Raw genomic sequence first — 19,788 nt, 5'->3', positions numbered from 1 at the left:
CACTTAACATGATAATCCAAAGTGCCCAAGACGTCGTTTACTGATAAAAGGAGAGATCCCTTAAAAACACTTGTTCAAAAGGACTCAAAAGATGAATGTCTCAGGAAGAAAGGACAAAAAATCAGCCATTACTTACGTCTAATGCATTCTAGATGGCATGCAATTGAACATTCGACATGTTTGACAACATTTTCCGGCATCAGTAAATTCTTATCAGACGTTGGACAGAAAATAAAGTATATCAAAAAGGTCTTGACAAGCTTGAGAACATGCTCTGATCAACATATGCGTAATGAACAAAAACCAACGTTGAGAGGAAGACATCTACCATCGGCAAAAAAGAAATCTGGATATAAGTTTGGACCAACCACCACAAAAAAGAAACCACACGCTAACAAGACCCATGTACCCAACCTGGCTCAACTCATGCATCTTTTTAAGAAATCTTGTCCTTGTAGTTCCCTTTATACAATATGGACCTTACTTTACTTTCTTCTATAAGCAATATTGGTGATTAAAGATTTCTCATTACTTTATTTTATAAGAAGCAACATCGAAAAGATATTGTGTTCAACCCTTTATAGGAAGGAGATAAAATAAGGAAAACCCAAAAAGTATTTTGAAACCTCTTTTCCTTTTGTAAGTCCATTTATTACAACAATGGCATTATAAACAGATCAGACTGATAGCTATCGATTTCAAATTCTGTCTTTACAAACTTAACTCCTTGGCAGCCCGAAACTAAACTGAATTGATGTATAAAGAAACAGAAATTGACTGAAACCAAACTGACCATTTGACATCCTTAATTAGTTGTCAACAACCATGTTGAGCACTTACAACTCTAGTGGTTTGTTTGCGGTTTTCTAGGGTTCCATAAAACCCTAATCCAAACCAAAACAGATAAAGATTCATTTGGTGTGAGTTGAACCAATCGATTATGATCGGTCTGACCGGTTCAGTCTGAACTTTGATAGCCCTACTTGGATCCTATGCCATTCGTATCAGCCCCATCTAAGTACATGTTGGCTTGGGGCCTGACCTCAGCACTCTAGCTAGGTCTTGTAATTTAGCCTAGATAATCTCAGCCCGAACCAATGGTATATTTTGGACTCCTATTACAAATCTACTGTTAGCTATAACAAATAAAATTTATCTTTAATATTTGATTGGTTCTTGCATTTTTCTGAGGGAAATTTTTGTACACTGGGCCTCGAGAAGAAGCTTTGCTTTATGGTCTACCTAGTCCTAGAGCTTGTAGGAGTGGTGACCTTTTGGTCCAATAATTGGGTGGGTAGTCCTTAGTCTTGATTGACCATGCCAAAATTTTCATGTCTTTTTTTTTTTTTTTTTTAATTAATATATTTATAATAATAACAATATTATTATTATTAAAACTTTCATATCCCACCTCCATCAGATAACTCATATATTTTCAAAGTTGACTTGTCAACTATTTTTTATATTTGCATATCACGTGGAAAAATTCAAGTTCTTCCATTGCGAAATGATCAAAATCTAAATAATATTCGTCACTCTTTCTGGTATTTTTTGAAAATATACAGTTGCTTGGAATTTGACCCAGTTGAAATATCTAAAAGTAATATTCTTATTATTATTATTTAAGAAAGAGATATTTATTACATTTCCATATTATCTCTAAATCAAAAGGCTAATTGATTAACTACAAATAAAAAAAGAGGAAATATATTCGTAGATTCGATACCTTGTTGTAAAATTATGTTTTATATGCATAAATATCAGACCGATAAAGTCTACAGATGAAGTGGGTTCGTTAACTATTAACATATTCATTATAAAATAATAATGTGGGCAATATGTTCATGGTATTCAAAATATATGGAGAGAGATAACATATCTTGACCACAATTACCAAATTTCAGAATAACTTAGTAAAAATTTGATTTCTCAAAATGAGATTAAATTTAGATTAATCACAATTTTTTGAAGAGTTTGCAAATATAATTTCGTCCAAAGATGATGTTGAAATATTCTTCGTAGGAGAGTCCAAACAAATAGTGGATCTAGTTCTTTCTGACATATCAAATTTGAGCACAAACAAAATTTGTCAAGTGCAATTTCGTTTAAAAAAACCCTCGACTGTGGAAGAGTCCATAATAATGATCAAGAGTACAAAAAGGGTATTTGATTGAATTATATTCTAATGTATCATGTGTGGCTTAATCTAGAATACATCCTATCCATCCAACGCTTGGAATAGTCACATCGCCTTTTGATATGCCGCGGAATTAAATGTGCTAGATTAAGTATCCATTTTTTCCTCTCCACCTAACTTTTTTGTGTTTTGAATTATTCCCACAATTGAATTTTTTAATCATGGTCTTAACTGATCATTAAGAAAATATCTACCCTAATGCAATTAAGGTTATATATCTGATCAAGTATATGAGTAACGCGGAGTGATGTCGTGGTCGTTTAAACCATTGAAAAATGAAGGATCCATTTAATTGGCCTTATGTCAACTCGTCTTTCTATTTTTCCCCTTTTGGGAGTAGGGTGATAATCAGTTACTCAAAAAATTAACCAAGTAACCAACTACATGCTGAGTTTTGGTGTTCTAGCTCTACTCACCAGTATGACCTATTTGGATCTTTTATTTTTTTGAAACTCATTTTTTAATTATGTAATAAGTAACCATTGAGAATAAGACAAGAAAAAATTAAAAGATGGAAATGATTTCTTAGTTCACCACTTTAGTTACACAAAGATGCACCATTTTCTCCATTTCTTATATCATTGAACCCTACTCATCTACAATGATGATGGACCAATGTCAATGTGAGAGAGATAAATAAGTGATGGAAATTTAAGGGTGTTAATCGATTTGATTTTGGTGTATACGATGCGGTTTGTTTCGGTTTACATTTATTTGCTTGAAATCAAAATCGCACCATTTACTAAACGGTTGCACTTTCTGAAACCACAACCGTTTAATAAACAGTTTCGATTCCACGATTTTTAAAGGGTGTCGATTTTACGATTTTAAATGGTTTTGATCGCGATTTATTCCATAGGATTTCTAAATGGTTAGTAATCGGTTTGCTAGTTTATTTGCATGCTTATTAAAATTTGCTCTTGTTGATAAATGCTTCAATCTTGTATCAAATTAAATGAGACTTTAAACAAGCAAGGATTTAACTACATAACTACATAATAGGAGTAAATTATTATATAGATTGTTGGACATCCTCTATGGTCCTTAATTCTTTCATAAATTAAACCATTATGTTTTGTTAAAACAACTAAATATTTAATCGTTATACGGGTTAATTGGATCGGTTTTGACGATTTAAATGGTTCGATTTTTACGATATCAATTCGATTTGAAACCAATGGGTTAAATGGTTAAAACCGATCCAACCCATTTAATTAATCAGTCTTATACTTAAAATCAGAACCAAACCATTTACTAAATGTTTTGTGATTTCGTTGTAAATGACTTGGTTCGATTTCGATAAACGATTTTAGTTTCAAATTCACATCATTAGATGGAATTATGGAGTAGGTTCAAAACCTCCCCCCCCCCCCCCCCCCCCCCCCGCGCCCCTCCTATCTCTCTCTCTCTCTCTCTCTCTCTCTCTCTCTTTTCATACTTTTCAAGAGAGGAGCAAGAGTCTAATTGGCCATTTAACCTTAGCTAAGAATATAAATTTCTCTAGGTTTTGACTCCACAGTTCCATCACCAGCAAACTTTGTTTACATTGAAACTTATCGTATAAGATGTACGCAAAATGGACAAATGGATATCCTAGGAATGAAAATAGGTGAATTGGTTAATTCATTGCTTATGAAATATTGAAGAAGGGTTTATCTTTTATGGATGGAGTTTTCCTTCACCAGTGGCTGAATGATAGAACGGTCTAAATATGACCCCATGGTTGCGATGGATTGAATCCATTCACCAAATTCATTCGTGGCCTTAGGAAAACTCAATCCTTTATTTATTTATTCTTTTGGATAAAAAGAACTAAATATTTATTACGAAACCAACAATAAACATCGTCTGAACATTAACAATAAGTTATTTAGTCCTAACCCTTACTGCTAACCTACACACTATGGATAAATAGTACTGTTCTATTTAATAATACAAAATTTCCTAAACAATGTGTTTGCTATAGGGATTAACGGACCAAACATCTAGTTGTGCCAAGTGAAAGGGTGATTTGGCAATTCCTAGCATTGGATATCGAGAAAATCCTCTGATGAGTTACATTTTAAATTGCAAGCTCAAATTCAGTCATATATACCTTCCTGACATTATCTTTCTACCATAAAAAATTTGTCAACTAGAGACATTAGAATTAATCTACTCATCTACAAAATCCTAGTCACATCGAAGTAGTCACTTTTTATAGTGCCTACCTCCATACACTTACATAGTTCTGAAAAAAAGAACTATGTCCGGGAATGTTACCCCAATGCCTGAATGAAACTTGGCAGTCTAGTGTGGTATTTTCCAACCTACCCTTAGGGATTCTATTTTCCCAGTTGCTACTAGGGGCAGCAGGAACCGATAGCAGCCAAATTCCCCCACCCCTAGTGCCTAGACTCAAGATGGGGCGAAACACCTATGCCCATCCCCACTCCCAATGAGGGTGTACGTGAACTTGATCCGTTCACCCTAATGAGAGGCTCAAATTTGGATTGAGCTCCTCTGTGGCGCAACATAGTGTCCAACACATATTTAACGGCCATAAACACCTTAGCACGGAGCCCAAGGCGATCACACGCAGCCCAAGGCAATTCTAGGCGTTAAGATGCACACTGAACACTATGTTGCGCCACAGAGGAGCCAAATCCCTCAAATCCCTCCCTGTTAATGTCATGTGCATTCCCATTGTCCCCATGCTGGTGCAGCCTCAATCCCTGGCAAAAAACTCTCCCCATTAATTCTTTTTTGGATTGAAATCCACTGTTACTGTTATTGTCTTGATCATAAAGATAAGAGTAACAGGACTCTTGCGTGGTCTGATGTAACTCTAAATTTGCGTAAATAACGGAAGGAGCTTACAGGCATTCCAGTGTGAATTAAAATCTTGTAATGCCCACCGGATTTTTTGAAGATAATCAACTCTGTTAGCAAAACCTTAAGCTTTCTTTCCTTTACTTTTAATTTGGGTACCTTTGTTTAGAGGGTGGGACCATCCTTTGATGGAGTAGTTTCTGAACAAGCCATGGATGAATTGATGGACTAAGTCCTTCAGCTTTCCAACTCCAAAGGACCAAATCCCAATAACATTTGGAAAAACCAGGAAGAACAGTCAAAGGTCCCACTTTTCTGCTACTCTGATTTGTTATTTTCAACGTATGGGGTCGTTTCAATTCTTTATATTATTCCTGAAAATCTAAAATTAAAGATAAAAGAGACTTACGCGGAAACCATGGGTTCCCCCAATCCCATTCCCTTTCGTTTCTGTGGGGTTATCAGGAGAAGAGTAACACAAAATTAAAATTAAAAAAATAGGAAATTCATCAGATTTGACTTTTTCAGTTCTTGATTATCTTAATCTGCAAAAAGCAAATTTGAAGAATTATAAACATCTGGAATTCTGGGTGGTTTTGCTTCTTCTTAAGTTTTGAGATTACTTTCTCGTTTTTCCCATATTAAAAAAGAAAGATTTTTTATCTTGTTTTTTCCGTAACAGGATATGTTAAATTTTGGGTTATAAAAGGACCATATCGCATCGTTATTGATGGTGTTCTTATTTTTTTTTTTTTAATTTTGTAAATGACTGTCGTTTTCGGGCTCAAAAATCTGCTCTTTACTACATTCGCTTAGTGGGTTTGATTCAACTTGAAGTACGGACCCTGAATCTCCTCCCCTTCGTAGAAAGAAAGGCATTTCCATTTCTTGAATCGTGCTTAAAGCAGTTTGGAAATCTTAGAGTTCTCTGCAAGTTTTCATTTTTAAGTTCAGTTTTTTTTTTTTGTTTTTTTTTTCTGGGTTTTCTTCAACAGGTGCTTCCTCATCTTCCCTGTAATCAGATTAGGACCATTCAACCAGAAAAAAGCAGATTTTCCGGTGATCGGAAAAATTGGATTAAGAGGAAAGAGTTGTTGTCGTCTTTAAAGGGATTGGATTTGTTGGGAAAATTTTGACGGATTCTCAGGGTTCATAATATCTCGGGAATTTGGGTTTCTACAATCTCAGTTTTTATAGGGATTTCATTCGACTCAGACCTTAAAAGAGTTACTTTTATTTTCCCTATTTTCAGGAACTTTGCTGATTATCCCTTTACAATTCGCTGTCCAAAATAACAAAAAATAGAAATCGCGTGGACCGATTTCTTCTCATCTCATCACCTTTATATATAGCTCTCCAAAGATCAATATATAGAAATCCTCTTTTTTTTTTTCTTAATCTTCTCTCTACCTCTGCTTCGTGGGTGGGGGGAGGAGGTGGGTGCTGGGAAATCTCTTTCTTCTTCTTCTTCTTCTTCTCTCTCTCTCTCTCTCTCTCTCTCTCTGTCTCTCTCTCTCTCTCACACACACACACACAATGATTTTTGAAAGAGGGCCAACTCAATCGAACCTCGAATGCTTTCTAGAATGTACAACTCCAATCGTCCGGTCACAATTTCTACCGAAGGTTTGTTTGATTTGTTTATTTCAATTGTTTCCTTGTCTGTTACAGAGAATGAAATCGTTATGTTTTCTGGGTTTTTTGTTTTTTTTCTTGTTTTGCAGACGGCCATGAAAACCCTTAATAAGCTTTGGCATCCTTGGGAAAGAGACACAGTTGAGTATTTCACATTGGAAGATCTCTGGAGTTGTTATGGTGAATGGAGCGCTTATGGTGCAGGAACTCCAATAATTTTGAACAATGAAGAAACTGTTGTTCAATATTATGTTCCTTATCTCTCTGCAATTCAGATTTTCACAAGCAATGCAACCTTAACCCGGTTCCGGTAAGCCCTCATTCAATTTTATGGTTTGGATTAAGATCATCATCTGTTTCAACCAAAACTTTGCAATTGATGATTCATGAACAATGCTTCAAGTTCCAGCATCATCTGTTCACTTTGTAGACCTTTCTCCTTCCTTTGTTCCTCACAGTTCATATCAGAATTGATGATTCATGAACTGCACATCTGAACTAGTTTCTGTATTTATTTTAATTTCAATTGAGTTCTACGACTCTATCATAATGGTTAGGATTGTGGGTTATGCTTTAATTTTGAATATTAGTGAAAAGGGAAGGATCAACTGTAACTGATTTGAATATAGAAATAAAAAAGATGTGTTCCTCTGCAAATAAATATGATGTTCTAATGCTTATTTTCAGGGAAGAGTCTGAAGCAGGGGATTGTGAAACTAGGTGTTCTTTCAGTGACTCTTGCAGTGATGAAAGTGAGAGTGAGAAGATGTGGAGATGGGATGGAAATTCCTCTGAGGAATGTGGTTTTGAGAGAGAAACCCTTTGGCATCTTAATGATCGGTTGGGTTATCTTTACTTTCAGTACTTTGAACGATCTGCTCCTTATGGAAGAGTTCCTCTCATGGATAAGGTGCTTTTTATTTATTGATTTATTTTTCCCCCATGAACCCTAATTCAAGCGTTAAAATGCTCTAAGTATTTCCAGGAACAGTAAAATATTATTATGTTGTAAGCTGATTTTGGATCTTCTGGATTAGTTAGAATCCTTTCAGCTGATCTGATAGAGCTTTTTGACTTTTGAAATGGGAAAAAAAAAAAAAAAAAAAACCTTCTAATTCTTTTCTCACATTATTGCTTCACTTTATTCTCTGTTACTCTATTTTATTTCTTCTGGAAATTCACTTCTTTCCCTCTCAAGTTTATCCTAAAAATATGTGATGTTGCTGTCAATAGTACCTTTCTTAAATAATTATTTTTTTTTGGGTTGAATATGTTAAATGAATTTTACTTGTCTTCTGGGAAAAGAATGATGCTAATAAACCAAAATGAAATCTCAGTTGTTTCTGGTAAAACAAGCATTGGCTTGACCATTTCCTTTCAAATGATCACCTAATCCTTCTGGGTTGTTGTCCATTTTTTTTTATTTGTTTTACAGATCAATGGATTGGCAAGAAGATATCCTGGACTAATGACTTTGAGGAGTGTTGATCTTTCCCCAGCCAGTTGGATGGCAGTTGCTTGGTCTCTCTCTCTCTCTCTCTCTCTCTCTCTCTCTCTCTCTCTCTCTCTCTCTCTTTATATTTTAAACACATACACATGGATATAAAAGATGGTTTGATCTCATCAAAAGCAGTTTTTGGAAGGACCTAGTAGTATACTACAGAAAAATAGAAGTTGGTTCTTGTTCCTATAAAAAGGTCATAACTTTATGACATGTATTTGGAACCCATTCATGAGAATAGAAATAATTTGGGGACCTATATAAAGATAATGGCCTTCACCAAATCAAACCCAAAGATGCCCTTAGGTGGCCCTATTCTTTAATTTTTTTTGGGGGTGCAGGTGGCCCTATTCTACTATGGTGTGAAAGAGAATCATCCAATGCAAAATACCAAACCATTGTGTTATGGATGATGGGTCTCACCTACCATACAATTAATCCTGTTGATAAAATGAACTTTTCATGGCTCTCATGTCTTGTAGGATAAATATATGCTGAATTGTTCAGATGTGACTTTAGAGATCAGATGGAGTAGATCATCATCTTATCCTTGCCCATTATTTATAAGAGGGACCTACCCATAAAATGTGGGGACCCTACCACCAAATACCTCTTAAGATTTTGTTTAAATGCTTACAGAAGGGCCAACATCATCCATGACTTGTAAACCAGCTCTAAGCATCCCATCATACATGAGCATTGTTCATGTTAATTTTTTGGGTGCATCTTGTTGTGATCAAAGTGGTGAACTGACAAGTTAAAAACCTTTTTTTCTTTGCCCCCATTCTTAAAATATTTTTTAAGTCATTGATATAAAAAAATATATTTTTAAAATAATTCAAAAGTGATTTATTATTATGTCATTTTCATTGTCTTGTAGATTTTTTCCCAGGTACACATGTGAAATAACATGATTTTATTTTCGTTGACATAAGAACTATGTAATATTTTTAAAAGTGATGTTACAACTTTTTTTTTTTTTTAACAAACTTTCAATATAACTAAGTTTTCCCTATTTGTTTGTTCTTGAGAGTTGAGAGACAAATTAAGCAAAGCTGATGAAGTCTTGTATGTGCTTTAGGTACCCAATCTATCACATTCCCACTGGAAGAACCGTGAAGGATCTGTCCGCATGTTTCCTCACCTACCACACTCTTTCATCTTCCTTCCAAGGTATGCTTCCATGGATTCTCTTATGATTTTTTTTTTCTTCATTACATAATACCAAGAGTCCTTGGAAATGGATTCGTTATGGACTGTTCAGATTGGCCATAAGGGTTCCCCACAATGGCACTGTGTGAGTATGGGTGGTGGGGGAGGGTCTCCCCCCACGCTATACGAATAGCGTTGTGAAGAATGGTGTCATTCACATAGAACCCATATGGTCTGGAGGGGAAAAAAAAATAAATAAATAAATAAAATAAAATGAAATAAAATTGCAAGAAAGTGATAGTACACCGACGTGTTGGAATCATTTTCTGACATTAAATATATGCATCATGCATGCACATGATAGGATGACTAGCATTGTCCATGCTTTCACACTTATTCCTACATCAATATCTCATTTATCATTCATGTATGCTCAGCTCATTTGTTAATAAAACCAAGCCTAGGAATTGAAGTGTGAAAGAGTGAATCAAATATCAATGGATGTTAACATCATTAAGTTGTCAATGTCAAAATGTAGATATGGAACCAGAAGAAGAGATGGGAAGCTCCAAAAGAAAGCGAAAGGAAAGGGAAGGCATTGCTCTCCCTCCCTTTGGGCTAGCCACTTATAAGATGCAAGGCAATGTGTGGGTCTCAAGCAGTGAGGCTGAGGCTGAGGCTGAGGCTGGTGGTGGTGGTGGAGGAAGTGGTCGGGACCAAGAGAGGTTGATGTCAATGTTGAGTGCTGCAGATTCGTGGCTAAAGCAGCTAAGAGTGCAACACCATGACTTCAGCTATTTCACAAGGAATCGCCATGGATGAACCGATCAAGTATATATATATGTCAATTAACATCACCAACAAAGCCTTTTCCCTTTCTGGTTCAAACTACTCCGACCCCAACTTTTAACTTTACTAAGGAAAATACAAAACAAAACAAAATGGACGACTACTCTGCGGTTGATTTGCTTTTTGATGGCTGTTGATTCTCGTCTTTTTTGGAGTTATGGGATCCACTTTGGGCCCCACTTCGGCTGTGATTTGATTGGAGGGTATATTCTAATTGGGTGGTCTCTTTTCCTCTTTTTTTAGTGTTTGGTCTTTGAGGGCATATGTTCTTACTTTTCCCCAAGATTGTGAGTTGATTTGAGTAGATTTGAGGTTGAGAGAGAGAGAGAGAGAGGCCTATGGGGCTCCCTAAGATGTTCTTAATTGGTGAAGCCTATGGAAAAAGACAGAGATGCCTTCTTGGTTCAAGAGAAGAAAGGGAATTTCATTCCCTACTACATGAATATGACTCTTGCATTTGTGTATCAATTAATTTTTATTCTTCTTTTAGTTTTTATTTTTTATTTATTGAACTAAGATAGAAATGCTAATCTCAAATTCTATGAGCCACACACTTCAATTTATTCCCCTCCACTCCAAATCTCACCCTAAGATCTCATCTTCATGTGAAGTTAGCATAACCCAATTTTTTTTTATCTATTATATAATCGTTTCTCATGTTCGATATTTTTAATTAATCTGATTTTTTCACATGTCAAAATAAATGCTTAAAGTTTTTTCTAAACTATTCTTAGATGATTTATATGGAAAAAATATGAACAAAATTTGATTACCGTTAGAACTACATGTGATCGGTATTTAGATTGTATAGAGAAACCTTTCTACTCAGACAAAGAAAAAGGTAAGCTATGCTCAATGACTTAAAATTTCTTTACTTTCGAAGAAAATGAAATCTTAGAGCATCGAGTATTAACATTTTGGCTTAATTTTTCTTGCGCCTAGAGTGAAGAGGGAATAATTTTTCCTATTTAATATGATTTAACACTTTGATTGGATTCCTAAAATAATAAATATCATTATCAATCCCCACATCCTATTGTTTGATGTCTAAAAAATGCTTTTTCAATACAATTAAAGAATCATACATATCCCACGGATTATGAAAACTCTAAAGAATCACCAATGTTTTTCCTTGATAAGAGTCTATTCTTGCATGTAGTTATATGGAATAAAGCATAGTTGGAAAATCAGATTTTTTTTACTTGACTAAAGTCAAACCTGGTTGGGCGAGTCATTCTTCTCTCTCTCTCTCTCTTGTGAGGATGAATTGAGACTATGATTGTTCATAGAAGAGGGGAAAAAATGTTTTAATAATTAATACTGAAGATAATGAACAAAAATTCTAGGGTTTCATTTAGTTTATGAAAAAATCGAGAATCAATGAGTTTGACATGACTCTGAGTATAAAGTAAAAATACTGAATCAATAAAAACTCGAATTGACTTGGATTCAGTATTATCATTTTTTTAAACCTGAGTAAATCTTCAAGACTCTTGATCAGATGTCATTTTTTTAATTGACTAAGATGATTTACCCAAGTCGAAATTGTAGAAATGCAACCTTAAAACAATGCAAAAGATAATGGAAAAATAAGAACAAACAATGCACATAGATTTACAAGGTTTGACAAGATTGCCTACATCCTCGGTAAGATGATGAGATCTTACTTCACTATCAATGGAGATAGGGACCGTTGTCCTGCCTATCGAGGCGCCTGCACCCTGATACTCTTTAGATTCATCTGTGACGAAATACAAGACTTCCTACACCAAAAAAAAAAAACTTGATTTTCCAACTCTAAAATAGTCATAAGCAACATCTTGTAGCAAACTCCAAATCATCATCCACCTACGTCGCTGCAATATAAATGGAGAAAGGACAAGATGTCTTTGTTGGTGCAAAAAACGATCATCTCAGACAGGCGTTGGCACTTGGATGTAGGCACCAACATCCCTTCTCTTGATGGATTAATTGGTGCTATTTAAATTGGGCCCTGCCCAAATGGTTTCCTCATTTGGTGGTGCTATCTCTCTTGTGCCAAAACTGAACCTACTTGAAAAGTGTACTTCTCAACAACACTGTTCATCCCAAGTCTCTCTCTCTCTCTCTCTCACACACACACACATTAACCTCACTGTCTTAAGATTGATCTTAGATTGTGTCTTAATTTAATATTAGTTTTCTTTGCCATAGAGGAAGAAATAATCTCTTCACCCATGATGGTTTTGCAGTACGATTGGACTCTAAGAGAATGAATGTCATCAATCGCTGTAGTTCCTATAGTTGAAGGTTCAAAATACTCTTCTCTAAGTCTAATTAGAGGGTCAACCATGTGTAAGAGAAATTGAGACCTTACTCAATAAATGGGGGAGAATGGGTGGTATATGTCATCAGTGTAATTATCGACCACCTATCTTCTCATGTTCTATAAATCTAATGCCTGCAGTTTTAGTTCATGTAGTTTTTCCAATAAATATCTTGACAAAATATCTAATGTGAACCTGCCAACTATGGTTGTTTTGGGAGTCTGTTTCTTTAATGAGAGGGGGTTCCTGATAAGTGATAACACCGATGTGGGAATGAATACGTGTATGCAACAATAATGGTGGTACAAATAATGAAATCATTCATATAGGACTCATATGATCAAAGAGGACAGATAATAAAGAATCTCGTATAAGAGGGAAATAGTACCATGTTCTAGAAAAGTTTTTTTCATTTAATTTATGTTCTCTTTGATTGGCTTCCCCATTAGGTTGAGATCTTGATGGGCATTTTTTTTTCTAATTGCTTTTCCACATAAAGTCTGTATTTTCATTAACTCCTTATCACAATCAATAAAATTTGGTTTATTCTATTTTGTGGCTATTTTTCTTAATTCTATACCATTAATTATATGTATGAGAAAAAATTCTCCATAATAATTGATAGTAAATTTGGCCTTCTATTGAAAATTAGAGTTTGTTAGTTTTGATCACATTAATTAATATATTAATAATAATAATAATAAAAGATGTACTAAATGCAAGTTCTCGCTAGTGGAATCTACGAAATGTCATAATATACACAACCTTACCCCTGCAATCCTACGTCACAAAGAGATTGTTCTAGACTCAAATCAATATCTCAATATTCGTGCCAGGGGTAACCCCATTTCATAGAGAGATTGTTCTCGACTCAAATCAATATCTCAATACTCGTGTCAAATGTCTAATCCAAATGGGAAAATGACAAATAGTTCCAATCTTCCATTTGTTGGTATTTTATGTGACAAGTCCATGTTTAAACTTTAAAACACCCCTTCTCAAACCAAAAAAAAATTAATTCATAATTAATGGAATTGGAAATCCACTGAGTCATCCCATTTGCTATATCATCTTAATTCCCTCTTAATGGTGGCCACATATGCGAAGGACACAAAGAAGCCACTAAAATGAGGAATTAATATCCTATAAACGAAGAGATAATAATACAAAGCCACTCATTGTATGAGTCATTAACACTTTCACTTCCATTGACATTTGAGGCCTCTTTCATCACTGTTTGCCTGTTATGGTACAAGATAAGCTCCACTTTCTACCTCTAAAAGTGTCTTTACATAAGAAGAAGATGATTTGCTTTTGTCTCTTAAGATAAGTACAACTTAACATATTTATCCACTTTGACCTAAAGGAGAGGCAGCCATATTATGTGGCCTTTTATATATATATATATATATATATACCCCATGAATCATGATCATCATCCTCATCTTATCCAGACAAGAATCTCATACCCATATATCTCATGACCAAATACCCATGAAGACTAACCAACCTTATCATGTTTGGAACTTTAAGGAGCTTAAGTTATGTTTGAAAATATATACTCATTCATTCTGTTATCGAAAAATTAGTCAAAGAGTGGATATGTTCATAGATTTATTAGCTTGAACAAAAGATCATGACTCTGCTCCAAAACATCGCCGCGTGTCACCCTTTCAAAGAGTTCAGTGAATTTTCACTATCATGAAGTGGACACGTTGACACTTGTTAAGCGTTTGAATTTTAGGACAATTTATTGATCATATGACTTCTATTTACCATGGTGGATTTCATAATGAAAGAGAAATTTTTATTTTTATTTATTTATTTATTTTGTGAATAGCATTTGGCAATTAGCTTGTGCATGTTTGGAGGAATCATCATAAATGATTGAAGTATGTCGGTCATGAGGCATGAATCAAGAATATTAGAAATCTTGATTTAACAATATATTTTTGTTATTTTAAAAAATAAAATTTTATTTATAGGGTGAGCAGGTGCAAGTCTGGTCGTATGACCTTTGGGAATTGACTGGTTATTGTTTCCTAGGCTCTGAATTTTGGGCCAGAATCAGCCCAATACTGTTGTTGGACAAAACAAAGCCTACCCTAACCCTGAGTAAGTCAAATAGGGGTCCTATGCATTAAAACTTTGTCAAGACTGACCGTTTGGGAGACATCTGGGTTTATGCTGTAGAGGACCTCAATCCTTAAGTTCCTAGGCAAATTGGAGAGTTTGGGTGGGCTGCCAAGCTCTGGTGGGTCTTAGCCTCTCTAGGTGGAGCTGAAGAACATTCGCAAAATGGACACTGCAAGTTAGCCCAGGGAACAAGGCCCAGTACTCTTGGGCCCAGTATTGCGACTTCTGAGGCCCTTCCATCTATTGGGCTGAGCTCTACAGTTGGGCCAGTTTATCCTTGGAAGCTGAGGCCAATTGTTCTACTTCTTCTCAGGGAGAGGCCCACATCCAGGCACTGGCCGGGGCCTGCAGGTATGTTGGGCGATAAGGCCCCAGGCCCAGGATTCCTTCGCCTTAACTAAAGTTTCTAAAATTATACTATATGGGCCCAGCCCACTGCTCATTAAGTCTGATCTATCTATTTCATCGGCTATAGTTGAAGTGCCAGAGCCCATTGTTCACAGCCCATCTAACCTAGTTTCCCTTGAGGCTTCATTTGGTTGCAATGGAAATTTAAAGGCGAGAGAAGTGAAATTTTCATACTTTAAAAAAGAAATATTTATAATCATTACCCCATATGATTGTATGAACTACTTAATTATTTTAACCATAATAGTAATAGCAAAGGGTTTTGGATGCAAAGTAAAGTGAAATTTTGTAACCAAATATGGAATGATATGAAGTTAGTGTTAAAGTCACACGGGTAATGATTACATATATTTCTTTTTTAAGTATGAAAATTTCACTTCCATTTAGTTCCCCTTACAACCAAACATAGCCTGAAAGAAAGGCTTCGGAGCTTCTGAGCCCACTCATCTGAGACTTTCAACATCTGCAACTCTCTCCACACCTTAGAGTTCCATCTTTGTCTTTGCTGACCATATTCGATTGGCATCTGGCGAAATAATGGAAGAAGACGAGGTTTAGATAGTGACATTTATGTTTGATCTTCGATTCTACTTCGTCTCAGGAGATGTCTGAACAAGTAGAAGCGGATTCCTTATTAAGCATCTCGATTTTCTATTTACACTTAAATATCACACACCCAATGCACTGACATATAGTCTATTTGATCAACAATTAGAACACCCAAATCCAAAATATTCAACCGCAATGATAAGGACTTCTTTGGTTTATGAACCAATTATAAACTATTGTTAAAAATGTTGTTCCTAAAAAAATTAAGAGTAATCCATTCAAGTCACTTAAGCGATCTAGTTTGATATACATATATATGTATACTCACCAATTTTTTAGAATCATTATTCTTAACAGCACACAATGCAACAACTATACGAATAGAATGTCCAATTCTGTCTTTGGTTGTGAACAATTAAAGATATAAACTTAGAGATGAACATACGTTCAATAATATGGCGCAAAATAATTATTAAATTTATTAGATTGAATGGACACACAAATACAACATATGATCTCTTAGCATAGAAGGAAAGGAACTACTAACTCAAAAGGAAATCTTTCAAACCAACTTAAGTCTTGATTTATAAGGATATCTTGTTGGAGGCTTTATTTATGTTTCAGCAATGTAGATTTCTTGCTATAGCATTTCCTCATAGAGATGTAGTCAATATAGTTCATAAAATAGCTATTAGTACTGTTTTTAGATTCTCCTAATTACTATGGAGACATGAAGACAGTAAATTGGAACAATGAGCAGAGGCTTCGCTCTTGACACCATTAGGTCTTAGATCTCGTTCATGTCTAAATCACTAGATAACATTCCATTTGGATGGGCACAATTGAAACAATGCACCAATTGTGCAAGAACTAGCCCAACCACAATTAGTCCCAATTGCACAGTAGAACAAACTCTATGGCCAGATCAAAATGGGATAAGTTTTTTTTCGGTAGAAACCGGTCTATGTGTTAATGTGTAACAATCGCAAGGAGTCTGACTTACATAAATTAGAGATCCAAGAAGTGGAAATGGGCCAATCTATCTTGTGTTCTAAGGATAGGGCTTTCCGGGTGATATACCACATATCCGTTGACCGGTCAATGGTCAGGAGGCCCTACTGCTGACCTCATTAGTATGACCATGGGCACAAGCACGAGCCAACCCCCATGGGCAACGATAGAGGTTTCCGACCAACCAAGGTGGCTAACTAAGGTCAAGTGCTACTCCCCCGATCTCCTATGCTAGGAGCTTGAGAGAGTGGGGGGCATATGATATATCATATATCTGTTGATCGGTCAATGGTCGGGAGGCTCTACCCCGACCTCATTAGTATGAGCATGAGAAGACCTCTCCAACCAACAAGAAGGACCCTGACCTTATGACCTACTCGCACGTGGAGTCCCCACACTGATGACCAACTTAAGCTATGATTAAGATAACTAACCAAGGTTTGGCGGTTATCTAACTCCTTGACCCACTAAGGTCAAGTTAACCGTTGCAGAACCTCACCATGGTCAGGTTAGCAGTTATAGGACCTTACCATGGTCAAGTTAGCCGTTATGACAAACAACCTAGGTTGAGTTAACCATTATAGGCCTAGCCAGCTCAGCCACGACAAAGGACGATCTCTCCAATAAAAAGAGGACCCATGTCGGTGTGCCAAAGACCCTCAACCAATGAGAAGGACTTGAGCCATCTATATAAGGAGCACTCAGCCAGGGTTTTAGGTAAGACTCTCAATCGAGTGTATACCCATAAGAATGGAAATGTCTAGGCCTACGAACACTAGGATAGCCTAGTGGTGATAGCTTCGGCTTGTGGAGCCGGCACCCAGGGGGAGGTCATGGAATCAAACCCTGTCGTACGCATTGTGTGAGTGTGTGTGTGTGTGTTTTCTTATTTATTTTGTACCCACCCATGGGTTGCCCAGATGGTTAGGGGAAACTGGGGATTGTGTGGATTAGACGCACGGTCTCAGGTTCGATTCCTCATCTGTGCATCTGTGATTTAAGTGAAGATCATGACGGTGGGTTGCTGTGCTAATCTCCCCGAGGATTAATCGAGGTGTGCGTAAGCTCGTTCAGACACCTTGGTTAACAAAAAAAAAAATGTCTAGGCCTAACTTGGGCATCGGAGCCTGGTCCCGGAGCTCTCTCTGGGCTAGCCTCTAATCTGTGTTGTGCAGGTCCGCATCACCCATGCTGTTATTCTCCCTAGAAATATGGGTGAAAGAACAGGAAAGGAAATAAGAAGACAGGTGTTTGATGTCCATCAAAATGGAATAAGTTGGAAGTCATGTCCTTAGATGTCAAAACCATTGTCGGAAAATCCCTCTGAAAAAAATTCCTATGCATTATTAGACCATCTTGACCTATTGCCCAAGCATTTATGAAACACAAGATTTCTTAGGTATGTGGTATTCATCAATTGTTACATCTTCCATTGATTCACGAGGAACAAGCAATGGTCCAGGAGGATGAACAATCGTTTTTATCTTTTAGCATGAGATTGAATTATTGATCTTGGGACGGGCATACTATTAGAGTCGGCCCTAGCTTTTGGCCAAGATTCCACACTACCAATCCATAGTTCCATGGACCTAGCAAAAACAAAAAAAATCTAGTTCAAGAAGTCCAAAAGAAGTGAAGGGAAAAAGGAAGAGTAGAACAAGTTTACCACGTGTAATCTCATTGATGTAGAACAAGTGTGAATAGAATTTTAGATCTCAATTCTGTCCATTTGAAAGGCATGCTGATGGGGATGCGCTTCAAGTGCAATGGGGTTTGAGGGAGTAATCTGCGTAGTGGTCCAGCGCAAGTCTAGGGAATTGTCAGGTGTTTGTCCCATTCCTTGGCCAACCCTCTCTAAGGTTGCATTGGTATGCATTCTAGGTCAATAATTCATTCCAAAGATTATTCAAATCGCAACCTTAATTTCAAAACATTCACTAATGATTCCAAATACTTTCAAATATACTTTTCTTTCTTTATTTAGTTTTAGGGGTGAATAATAAAGATTATTCAAATCACAACCTCAATTATGTACATTTTAAAGGCATTCTGAAGGGGATCTGCTTCTACCGCAGTAGTGGCAGCTAGCCAGCGGAGGTCTAACTAAAATCCAAGGAGGGGTTGAGCTTTTGACCCTTCTTCCCCCACCCTCTATCCTCGCCCCTCCTCCTAGATCCTATGCAGTAATTATAATTTTGATTCTATAATAATTTACAAAAAGAATAATCAGTGTTATTAATTCCATTTTCAATTGTAAAAAATTACATTCGGGTTAATAATGTTCTAAAATTTGGGAACAAATAAAAGGTTCATTCTCTTAAATTTTTTTATTGAAATTTGTTATTGGAATTATTTGATTCCCGAATTATTTGTAAAGACCAAAATTTTGAAGTTGGAAATTTTCTGACCAAGTTATTCATTTTCGAGATTATTTACAAACCCTTCAAAAAAAAAAATTCATGAATCATTCCACTGTTTAAAAAAATTCAATCTAAAAATTCAGGAATCTTCTTCTCATTCTCTCAAAACCCCCTCTATTTCTCTCAGTCCCTCTCCCCGAACTTTGCTATTTTCTCTTCCTTCTCTGTTTCTCTCAATCCATCTCCCTCTGCTCTCGATATTTACTGTTTTTCACTCACTCTCCCCTGTCTATTGCAGATCTACTATCCCTTAATCCCTTTATCCCCCTCTCCACTATTTTCTCGCCAAATAAATTTTTTCTCACAGATCTGATCAGATTATTTTTTAAAGTGCAAGAAAATAGCGACCATCCCAAAGCTCTTCCAAATTTGAACACAAAAATATTCTTTCTAGTTAAAACACATCCAAACATCAGGAAAAATGGAAAAGCCAAGAAAAATTTTTCTTTCTTTAGAGTTTAGACTTCCAAACAGGCCATAATTATATTTTTCTATTATTTGACAGTGGGGCAATCATTAAATGTGGTTCGTGTGTTTTTGAGAAAACTGAAATTCAGAAGAGGTCACTTCACTTTTCTGTTATGAAATTTATGAATTAACAAATTATGTCTAGTCCTACTATTTAATACTATTTAATAAGTTGTAGCTTTTTCTATGATGATGTGACGAGCGAACAATTTTGGCTTATGAGATAGGTGATCAGTGTGGTTTCCTACCCTACCTACTAGCACATGTGACTGACTGAGTCCTCTGTTTTTAAGCTAAAGAAACAAATCAAGTGATCGTACGCTATCTTCCATTTCACAGGTACCA

The 19,788-nt window shown here is 36.0% G+C and overlaps 1 protein-coding gene across 1 annotated transcript; it reads left to right on the top strand.

Moving 5' to 3' along the window:
- The first annotated feature begins 5,641 nt into the window (after positions 1 to 5,641).
- Positions 5,642 to 10,613, top strand: LOC122087910. Its single transcript, XM_042657037.1, has 6 exons — positions 5,642 to 6,634; positions 6,733 to 6,953; positions 7,331 to 7,553; positions 8,079 to 8,164; positions 9,226 to 9,317; positions 9,835 to 10,613. Exons 1-6 carry the CDS (start codon positions 6,545 to 6,547, stop codon positions 10,116 to 10,118), a joined length of 996 nt encoding a protein of 331 aa, XP_042512971.1. The 5' UTR covers positions 5,642 to 6,544; the 3' UTR covers positions 10,119 to 10,613.
- Positions 10,614 to 19,788: the final 9,175 nt, after the last annotated feature.

This window comes from Macadamia integrifolia, chromosome 9, assembly GCF_013358625.1.
Source record: "Macadamia integrifolia cultivar HAES 741 chromosome 9, SCU_Mint_v3, whole genome shotgun sequence".
In the NCBI taxonomy this organism is placed as follows: domain Eukaryota; kingdom Viridiplantae; phylum Streptophyta; class Magnoliopsida; order Proteales; family Proteaceae; genus Macadamia; species Macadamia integrifolia.
This window is presented reverse-complemented; position numbering and strand designations above follow the sequence as displayed.

Excerpts from the sequence above, each read along its gene's own strand:
- LOC122087910 (XM_042657037.1), top strand. The coding sequence starts at position 6,545 with ATGATTTTTGAAAGAGGGCCAACTCAATCGAACCTCGAATGCTTTCTA. Across the intron at positions 6,954-7,330 it reads GCAACCTTAACCCGGTTCCG|GGAAGAGTCTGAAGCAGGGG; the intron begins GTAAGCCCTCAT and ends GCTTATTTTCAG. Across the intron at positions 8,165-9,225 it reads AGTTGGATGGCAGTTGCTTG|GTACCCAATCTATCACATTC; the intron begins GTCTCTCTCTCT and ends TATGTGCTTTAG.